This window comes from Mizuhopecten yessoensis, unplaced genomic scaffold (genome assembly GCF_002113885.1).
Source record: "Mizuhopecten yessoensis strain PY_sf001 unplaced genomic scaffold, ASM211388v2 scaffold9311, whole genome shotgun sequence".
NCBI lineage: Eukaryota > Metazoa > Mollusca > Bivalvia > Pectinida > Pectinidae > Mizuhopecten > Mizuhopecten yessoensis.
This window is the reverse complement of record NW_018407984.1, coordinates 252,518-263,331: the sequence shown is the minus strand read 5'-3', so window position 1 is coordinate 263,331 and position 10,814 is coordinate 252,518. Positions and strand designations below refer to the sequence as shown.

At 39.1% G+C, this 10,814-nt stretch overlaps 1 protein-coding gene across 1 annotated transcript; it reads right to left on the bottom strand.

The window, feature by feature from the left end:
* Window positions 1-5,291: 5,291 nt before the first annotated feature.
* LOC110457815 lies at window positions 5,292-6,233 on the bottom strand. The gene has a single exon (XM_021509241.1). The coding sequence runs from the start codon at window positions 6,231-6,233 to the stop codon at window positions 5,292-5,294; it is 942 nt and encodes a 313-aa protein (XP_021364916.1).
* Between the last annotated feature and the right edge of the window lie 4,581 nt (window positions 6,234-10,814).

Below are 10,814 nucleotides of genomic sequence, written 5' to 3'. Positions count from 1 at the left end.
TGAAAATGACGACAGAAAGCAATTCTACGGGAAGTCATTATTCAAAAGTTGTTCAATGAAAAACAAAGTCGAGGTTATTAGCCACTTGTGGTTAACCACATGTGTGTTCCAACTACTAGTTAGGTTTCTCCAAGGAATGAAGAACGCTATTGTGATTGGAGGAGGACACCTAGTTCCTGTCTTTATATGACCCCGACTGTCGCGAGGGCATTAAACTCAAAACAAACAAGCAACCCCTATATATTGATATATATCTTAATGATAACCCGAGTATTATCCAGCGCCATAAAAATGATAAATAATATAACATTTCCTTCTAGGATAAGAAATGATTTCTAATTATTTTTGATGCTGGATTCAATAATGTTGATCCGTTCAACATTTACTATCGATATCAGAAAAAGTCTTTACACTACCTTTGCACGTGCTTGGTTCCGAATTTTCTTTGTTGTGAATGAATAAATATCCTTTATTTCTACCCTTTATCAAAGTACAAGCCGCTTTTAATTAAAACATTCCGAGTGATATATTTGGCTTTACAATCACTGTATCGATACATAGTGTTCGTGTATGTTTCTCAGCAAAAGATGGTTTTCGATCTCTTTGTGTTTCAGGTTAATGGGTTCTGCATGATTTATACCACAATATTTCCGTTTTAGAAAAATATAGACAAAATATGGCTGCAGAAACAACTCCTATTTCAATTACAGCGTTGTTTGTTTCATATAGACATATTTATACGGATTTGCGTTACGTTATATTGTGCACCATAAATACCAAAAAATAGTAATTAATTGCATAAGATATAGTGAATATTCAGTACAAGAGTAAGTCATGAATATTTATAAACTACGTATACTATCTACCTAGTTGACAGGAAATATATTATTTCACAATCAGAGCCGAACAGGTTTAGCGCATGCATTTAACCAAAATGGTATGAATCATCTGTAGCCAATTACATTAATAATACAAAGGTAGGGTCAACGCCTATGGTGATTTAATATATAGGAAGCTTAGACCAGGAACAGTTACTTTCAGAATTCATTTTATGATAAATGGGCCCCATAGACTTACACCAGTGTGGGTGTTAAAGGTGCGAAAAACAATTCCTCCTAGAGCATTTAATGACACTTTTGTTTATTTGTTTGTTTATGTTTAACGGCCCATCGACGGCTGTGGTCATTTAGGGCCATGGTGATTTATTTATTTATTTTACTTTTTTAACAAACATGTGAATAGCGAAGATAAAATCAGATAAAATGGTTCATTTTAAAAGTATTCGCATTGTATGTGTAGATAATAAAAAATAATTAAAGGGGGTTAAAGTAATAAAAGAGATAACGAATAGATGATATGGAATATGCGATATATATATAACGTCAAAAAGGATAAGGTGGGTTAAAAGACATCAGAGTCTATAAAATAGACCGATGTCTTTCAAATAGTTAAATAATGCCTTCGAATCCACGGAACTGAAAAGTGTTTTCATATCCGGGACTCGGAAGTAGTTATCACGAATGTGTTTAAAATCGGAACATTCTATTAAAAAATGCTCCACTGTAAATGGAGTGTCACATGCGTGGCATGAAGGTATATCTTCTCGTTTTAAAAGGTACGAATGAGTAGGATATGTGTGCCCAGTGCGGAGCCGAGCGAGGACAACTTCCTCTCTACGATCTTTCCGACTGGGAATAGATGTTTTAAGTTTCGGTTGTATCTTAAAAAGTTTGTTGTTGGTCTCCAGAGACCAGCGTTTCTGCCATTCATTTTGAATGGCTGTACGAATAGTAGGTTTAAAATCTGTGTATGGTAGTTTGATATTTGTTTGTTCGAGATTCAATGCATTTTTTGCTTCCCTGTCAGCAAATTCGTTGCCTTTTATTCCGACATGGCTCGGAATCCATAGTAAAGTTATTTTAGACTTTTTTAATATACGAGATATTCGAAGAGCAAGGTTTTGTACGATTGTGTTTTTAGGATCTCGTAACTGTAAACTCTGTAGGACAGATAGAGAGTCTGAACAAATAATTGCCTTTTTAATGCGGTGTTCATCGATATGGTCGAGGGCCAAACCAATGGCGCATGCTTCAGCAGAAAAGATGGAGGCGCCGTCTGGTAGTCGGACTGAAGTGCAAGTATTGGCAGTACAGCAGGCTGCTGCCACTTTCTCACCTTCTTTGGAGCCATCGGTGTAAAGTTGTGTATGAGAAGGGTAATTCGAAATGCATTCCCGAAAGGAGGATTTGTGTTCTTCGGGCATAACACTTGATTTCCCTCGCTCATGTAATGTAAAGTTAAAATCGGGGGTTTGAATGGTCCACGGAGGAACATCAGATATGTTAAATTCAGCTATGTCCGTCAATTTTATGTTGAGTTCTTGCAGGAAATTCAAAATTCGGATACCAAATGTTGGCAGAAGTTTTTGGTTTTGCGTAAATATGTTTTGGTATTTGGGGTTGAATACTTGGTTGAAAGCAGGATTTTTAGGGTTTGATTTTAATTGAGTTGCAAATTGTAATGAAAGTTTTATTCTTCTGTCATAAAGGGATGGTTCATTTGCTTCCACGTACAGGCTTTTTACAGGTGTTGTTCGAAAAGCTCCCAGGGCAAGACGTAGCCCTTGGTTATGGATTGGATCTAGCATCTGAAGGTACGAACTGCGCGCTGACCCGTATACCATAGAACCATAATCCAGTTTTGTTCGAATAAGTGATCTGTATAGGCGCAAAAGCATTTCACGATCCGCTCCCCAATCAGTATGAGAAAGGACTCGTATAATGTTTAACGCCTTGGAACACTTATCCTTCAGATACTTTATATGTGGTATGAAAGAGAGTTTCGAATCAAAAATGAGGCCGAGAAATTTAGTCTGTTCAACAACAGGAATTCTAGTGCCATCGAGTGTTAGATTTGGGTCATTGTGTGCTTTTCGTTTTTGACAGAAATGCATGCACACAGTTTTGGATTTAGAGAATTTGAAGCCGTTTTCGTCTGCCCAATTTTGTAGTTTGTTTAAACTCTGTTGAAGTTGTCGTTCTATCGTGTGCATGTTCTTAGATCTGTAACAGATCAAGAAGTCATCCACAAATAGCGACCCTTCTGTTGATTGACCAAGACATTTGACTATATCATTTATTTTAAGTCCAAACAGTGTGACTGATAGGATTCCACCCTGTGGGACTCCCATTTCCTGTTTAGACGTTTCAGAAAAAGTTGAACCAACACGGACTTTGAAGTGTCTATCTGATAGGTAATTAGATATAAAATTGGGAAGGTTTCCACGTACGCCAAGGTCGTGAAGATCTTTCATGATGCCATACTGCCATGTAGTATCATAGGCCTTCTCAAGATCGAAGAACACAGCGACAAGGTGTTCTTTCTTGGCGAAAGCCTCTCGAATGAACGTCTCTAATCTGATGAGATGGTCATTTGTCCCTCTTCTATTTCTAAAGCCACTTTGAAGAGGGGATATTATATCGTTGGCCTCAAGAAACCAAACCAGTCTAGTGTTTATCATTCGTTCCAAAGTTTTACATACACAACTAGTCAGAGAGATAGGACGATAGTTGTTTGGGTCAGTAGCATCCTTTCCCGGTTTTGGGATAGGTATAATTGTGGAGTTCTTCCACGAATCGGGAATCTTTCCGGAAGCGTAAACTTGGTTGAATATGTAAAGAAGGCATGTTAGTGAAGAGTCCGGTAAGTGCTTTAGAAATTGATATGGAATATCATCAGGACCTGAAGCAGTGTCCTGTGATTTTCTAAGCGAATCAACAAGTTCTGGTAGGGTAAATTGTTCATTATAACTTTCTTTGTTTGATGATTTGAAATTGAGCCGTTTCTTTTCTCTCTTTTTTTTCAAAGACTGGAATTTTTGGGAGTGGTTTAAAGGGGATGAGTTTTTAGCTATGTTTTTTGCAAATGCATCAGCAATTTCAGTTATAGACGAGAAAATTTTGTTTTTATTAATGAGGTGGGAGGATGTTGCCTTTTTCTTTTTCCCACTTATTTTCCGAATCATATCCCATACTTTTTTTGAGGACGTGTTTGATGATATCTTGGATACATATTCTCTCCAGCTGTTTCTTTTGTCAATTTTAATTGATCGCCGAGCCTTTGCCCGCCAAATTTTAAATTCACTGTAGTTTGAAGCAGTTGGGCAATTGAAGTAGCGTCTTAGAGCAGCTGCCCGATTACTGCGTGTTTTAAAAGATTCTTCAGATAAAAGGAACTTCGTAGGTTTTGGAGCGGATTTTGGAATTGTCTTTTGGGCAATAGAAGTGAGTGTTTCAGTAAAAGTTTTGATAGGGTCGTCGAGGTTAGTAAAATTGTCTATGGTTAGTTTTTCAATGCACATGTGTTGGAATTGGGCCCAATCTGCTTTGTGCATATTCCATCGAGGTAGAGGATCATCAAGAGGAGTCCCAATATTCTGAAGAAAAATTGGGAAGTGGTCACTCCCACAAAGATCATCATTTACCCTCCAGTCATAGTCAAGTAAAATGGATGGATGGCATAATGATAGATCAATGTGGGTACGAGAGCCTGTAGCAGGGTGTAAATAAGTAGGGGTATTGTTGTTAAAAAGGCACAAGTTGTTTTTATCTATAAATTCCTCAATACGTCTTCCTCTCTCGTCTGTGTTGGGAGAGCCCCACAGGCTATTATGACCATTAAAATCACCGAGGATTATGAATGGTGTTGGGAGCTGGGAGACGAGATTATTGAGTTGCTCACAAGTGAAAACAATACTCGGAGGGAGATAAATTGAACAGACGGTTATTTGTCTGTGTAATGTTGCACAGACAGCAACAGCCTGTAAATTTGTGTTTAACTTGATCATTCTGTGAGGAATATTTTTATGGACAGCTACCGCTGCGCCACCTGCTGCTCTGCTAACTACAGTTGGAATGTTCGTGTAGAGTGAGAAATTTCTAAGCGTAATTGGGTTTTTGAGCATGATTTCTTGAAGACAAAAAATGGCGGGTCTAAATTCTTTTGATAGATTCTGAAATTCTTCTATATTTGCCTTTAATCCGCGGAGGTTCCATTGGATAATTGTATTATTTATCTTTTGCTATTTTGGCTGGATTTCGATGGAGTCGAAGCACGAAGCGCTGAGGCATTCGTCTCCATCTCATCATCGAAATCTAGTAGGACATTGAACCGGTTTGTCGGGTCCTCTGATCCTTTGCCAAAGGTGACATTCAGATCCGGTCCTTCAGATTTGTCCCTCGCTATTTTAATTTTTTTCCTAGGTCTGTTGGTGGGTGGTGTTGCCTCTGGTCTCAGTTGGGATCGAGGAACAGATGTGAGTGAGCGAGATCGCTGCGAACGCACATGTGCCCTAGATGGGCGTACCTTTGGAGGGTTTTCTCCTGAGGAGGAAGGTGTTTTTGATGGTGGTGCTGGTTTTGATTGTGGTGCTGGTTTTGGTTGTGGTGCAGGTTTTGATGAAGATGCTGTTTTTGATGGTGATGCTGCTTTTGACTGTTTGCTGTTTTTGGTTGGTCCGTGCTCTCCACTATCCTCCTAGCCTCGGGGAAGGAGACATTTCGGGTAAATTTGACCCGCAATATCTCTCTCTCGCGATTCCAGGCAGGACAGTCTCGAGACGAAGCAGCATGCTTTCCCTCACAATTAACACAACGCAAGTTGGCAATATCACAGTCGCTTTGGTCCTCATGACCTTCACGACCACAGTACTGGCAAACGGTTTTCCGCCTATATCTTTTTTCATGATGCCCGTACTTCTGGCAGTTACGGCATCTTAATGGATTAGGGATGTAGACGGAGACACTGCACCTTTGGTAACCAATCACTACGGCCGAAGGTAGTGATGGGGTAGCAAAGGTCAGTACAAATGTGTCTGTTGGAACCAACTTGTTGTTCTTCTTGGACAAAATCCGTCGCACCTCAGAGACTGGGATCTCCTCCTCCTGGAAGTACTCCAGTATGGCGGCATCAGCGTCATTACGCAGGGCGGGGCATCTGATTACCCCCTTGCTGCTGTTTAGTGATGGATGTGCTTTCACTATAACACTGATACCTCCAAAACTGGTGGTACCCAGTAGGTTAATCGCCTGTTGTTTGCGAAAAACTTCGATTAGGAGATCGCCAGATCCCAAAGGTTTGACGGACTTTACGTCCCCAGCTATTCCTTTTATACCCTTCCTCAACAGAAGAGGAGACAATGTTGCTGCAGTTTTTCCACTAGTGGTTGACGACATGATGATGAATTGTGGGAATGTGGTAGTTGTAGGGTGTTTTTCTGTGTTTTTTTCATTACCCATGTATGTTTATTAATTAGTTCACTGTCTGTGTCCCCGCCCGCCCCGGAGCCCAACAAGGGGACACTAATATCAGCGCGGATATCCAGCGCCAAAGTGTCAGGGATACACAAAGTAGTATACTCGTAAAAGTATACATAACGAGTATATATATTACCCGGAAGAGCATACTCTCGCGATTGACCCTAAGCCACCGCCTTCTTGGAAGTATGTAAACCAAGGGCTCGGCGTGACCAGCCGATTGGTGATAGAGGGCCCATACCACCTCTCGACTTCCCAGAGTCCGAAGCCAAAGTAGCATGTTGCAGAAAGTCGGATCATGTCTCCCTCCAATCCAGAGTTCATCAGTGATTCCGACCCCTGCTCAACCACCAGGATCTTCTTCCCCCAGGAATACGAGACGCAACCCACGGCAAACAGGTTGGCTCAAATTGGAGCTACTGTGAAAGCCTTCTGCTACGTTGACGCCCAGCGCGCGACAATCACACCCCCGAAATGATCACATACGCACTGAACACCAATGTACCCAGCCTCGGGACGTGGACCCAGCTTTCTTGGAGACCTTAAATGACACAATTACTATAAAAAAAAATATCATCATCGCGTGCAACATAAAGTTAAACAGTTATTTTGATACCGAATATTACATTATAACAAGAAATATTTATTCTTTTTATTGAAGATTAAAGTAGAAAAATATGTGAAATTTTATTACTAATGAGAAAATTTTCCATTTTCGACACGTTAATTTACATAGTTCTAAAACGAGTCTATATCTCATATTTGCATAAAAGTTGACTACCAATAATATCCTTCAACATCAGGAATTTCAAAAAAATCACAACCGGTAAATTTGTCATATAACATTTTTGATTCAAAAAAAGAAAAACATAGCTTTCTTTCCACTTTTCCCTTAACTTGTGTGTTTCTTCATGACCAAAGGTCCTTGGGTCTTGATATTTAGCAAGTAGGTTTTTCATGTGAATGGATTTAAGTTTTGTAAACGTTGATGACATTGACCTTCGTTCATGGTCACACAAATCAAATGTAATAAAATAAAAAATGTGTATGGAGAGGCAGACAAGGATATCTTTCCTTGCTTTATTTGTTCCAAGTTAACGACATAAAATAATATTCCTTCATATCTGGTTTAATGAATGGGCAATAGGCAAAATGAAATGATAACTAGAACTGTAAGCCAAAGGTAAAATAATACCCTCACTCCTATATAAACCAGAACTGTAAGCTAAAGGCTAACTTAGGCACAGCATTGCAAAGCAATCCGTAGTCTCCCACCAGTAATTATTTAAGTATATAGGTCACTGACATACTTCCTGTACTATTCACCCATGCCACAACATACTTGCATCTCAAATCTTGTTAGCCCAAATGAACCAGTTTTGCAGAAATAGTCCAAGTAGATAAGGAAGAGATGTCAGGACAAACTTTTTTTAACAAAATGCAATAACTCCTTAAAAAGGGAGGAAAGGAAAAAAATCTACCCTGATGAACGACATCGGCCCAGTAGTTTATGAGGTAGACAAAGGCTTTTTTCAACAAAGGGCCATAACTCCTTTTTAAAGGGTCGAAATAAAACATACTACGTGCATGCACAATGCCAGGGAAAAGTTATCATATCTGAAAAATTTCGTTGAAATTCTCCCTTTGGTTTTGGAGAATATCTCCAGACAAGGATTGTTCAACAAAGGCCCATGACTTTGTTAAATAAAGGGTCAGAATGAACAAATAATAATATATGGATGCCCAACTTTAGCTGGCAGTTATCATATCTGGAAACTTTCGTTGAAATTTGTCCATTGCTTTAGAAGGAGTTGTCCGGACAAACTTTTCTACGGACAGACAAGCTGATTCCAGTAATCCTTCCTAACTTCGTTGCGGGGGGTATAATAAAGTACATAATAGTTTTACTAAGCAAAGCCTTAAAAGAGCTTAGCTTTTGTTGATCTCTGATATTTACTGATTAAGAATACAACTTTCAGAATGAGATAAGATAAACTTTATTTAAAGTCGGCTAGTCGAGGAATAACAATAAAACACAAGCTCTAATGAGATTAAGACCGACATAACAATAGGGAGACCGGGGCAAATCCGGCCCTTTTTATTGTTTCTGTATTAAAGTCCATTCTAGGAAGTATGGCAGTACGTCCGTTTTGAACATTATTTAACCATCCTGTCGGAGGATCGGATGGCCGAACGAGCCCCGCCATGAGGTTACTTCGGAAAGGCATTCGGGTAAGTTCGGCCCCCATTGGAATCAGCTTAAATATGATTTCATAAAGCATGCAACGTCAGATTTTACCGCCAATTTTACGACTTTTTATGTGTTACATGGGCCGAACTTGCCACGGTATCATTGGCGGAAACTCTCCGGGCCCAAATTGATATTTCAATCAATTCTTATCGTACAGCAATATGGTAGTGAGTGATTGGTTTGGCTTTCATATATTATCGTTTGAAGTTGTCAGTGTGTTACACGTTTGACTGTAAAAAAGTAGCAATTCCGTTTCAAAAAGTTCGCATAACTAGAAGCGAGTTCTTTCTGCCCTCTCAAAAGTAATTTTCTCCTGTTTAGTAATTTTACATTAGAGTTTTCCTCGCCATTTGTTCGTGTGAATTCCCTGCCAACTAAACTGCTAAGATCCTTAAAGTTGTAAATATTAGCTCAAAACAAAAATATCAGGGATGGCCGAACTTGCCTCGGTCTCCCGTATGTAATTTATATCATTGATGATTGGTAAAAATGTATTCACAATATAATGTTTCCATCAATGACGCCATTTTCTTCCAGTCAAAGCTAGAGTATATATTTGTTCTTGTGCGTAAAGTATGTGATGGGTCGGTGGCGCGTTGGATAGCGCGCTCGTCTTCACCAAGATGACCGGATTCAATACCGGTCACCTGCCCGTAAATGTAAATGTATAGAGATGTTAGTTAAAAAAATGAAACTAAAAAAGAAAACATTGAAATACTTTGACGTAACTGAAATTGTCTTGATATGGATATGTAGTCTCAATTACTGTTCTATCCTGGAACACCGGATCGAATTTCAAATTTTGTAATTGTCACCGAGGTCTGACAGGTAATGATGCCAAATTAAAATACAGTTTTTGTCTGTAACTAGTTATAAATCGGCACGCGTTGTGAAAAAGTAATACGTTGCTGAAAAAGAGCGTAGCACTTGGGTTGATTGTCTGGAAAATTATTGTTAAATTCGTCAAAAATGCATTTTCCATTGGTTCTTTTATGAGTGGTGATGCATAAATAATGTAAAGACTATATACAGACTTTCAAAAATGTCAATTATTTCGTTCATATTCTCAACAAATGGAAATTTAAAGCGGATGAAATTTTAAATGATCTCTTTTTTGAAGATATCTCCCGGTAGAATTATCAACAGAACCGGGTTCAGAAAATATCAGAATTTTTACTTTTTGTGCATGTGGAAAAAACTGAAATAAAAAAAAAAGTCTTGAAGCACCGTCAAAGAGATAAATGCAACGGACATCAGTTCCAGAATTTTCCGGTTATTTTTCATCCTTCCGGAAATAACCGTTGAAGGCCGATGGATTGTGACGTGCTTGTGACGTCATAGTATGATAATCTATGAACGAAGTTTCATGCCTGTTAGAATGTAGAATATGCTGCACTTGATTCTTGCAATGGATTCAAGAGGTGCAAATTGAAATACTTATATAGAGTCTAATGAACCTTTCGCATTCTCACATTAATGTCATGTCATCATACGCCTAGGCGGAAAACTTCAAGATATCAAACATCTTGTCAGCCAAAAAGAAATCAAGAAAGGAAACTTAACTGTAATATACACTGTATAGCTATACATGTAGGTCTGATTTAGTAATTTAACACATCACTCAATGCTTGAAAGAGTACAGTACCGATATTCCGATACATTTACAGTACAACCTGGCTCCGCCCTCACTAACGGCCATGCCGTAAAACATATTAAGAGCGTAGCTCTCGGGCGCCAAAGGCCAAAGGCGCCCTAGCGAAACTCTTTAATGGTAACACATGCGTGAGTATACAGAGTTGCTTCCCCTTTCTACACGTTGCCTTTTTTATTTCCGTCCGGAAGTAGACGTCCAGTGGGAACACAGGAAGTGTATCCTTGAAGCAAAGACAATTGTGTTTTATTTATATAAAAAAAAGTATCACATAAAATGTGATACTTTTTTTTATATAAATAAACAAGTAATAAAACATGAAGATTATGTTATCTATATGAAGATATTCATGTATGGGTTGAAACACAGTTGTCTTTGCTTCAAGGATACACTTCCTGTGTTCCCACTGGACGTCTACTTCCGGACGGAAATAAATAAAGGCAACGTGTAGAAAGGGGAAGCAACTCTGTATACTCACGCATGTGTTACCATTAAAGAGCTTCGCTCGGGCGCCTTTGGCCTTTGGCGCCCGAGAGCTACGCTCTTAATATGTTTTACGGCACGGCCGTTAGTGAGGGCGGAGCCAGGTTGTACTGTA

Bases quoted from the DNA above. Each gene is read 5' to 3' on its own strand.
- LOC110457815 (XM_021509241.1), bottom strand. From the start codon at position 6,233: ATGTCGTCAACCACTAGTGGAAAAACTGCAGCAACATTGTCTCCTCTT.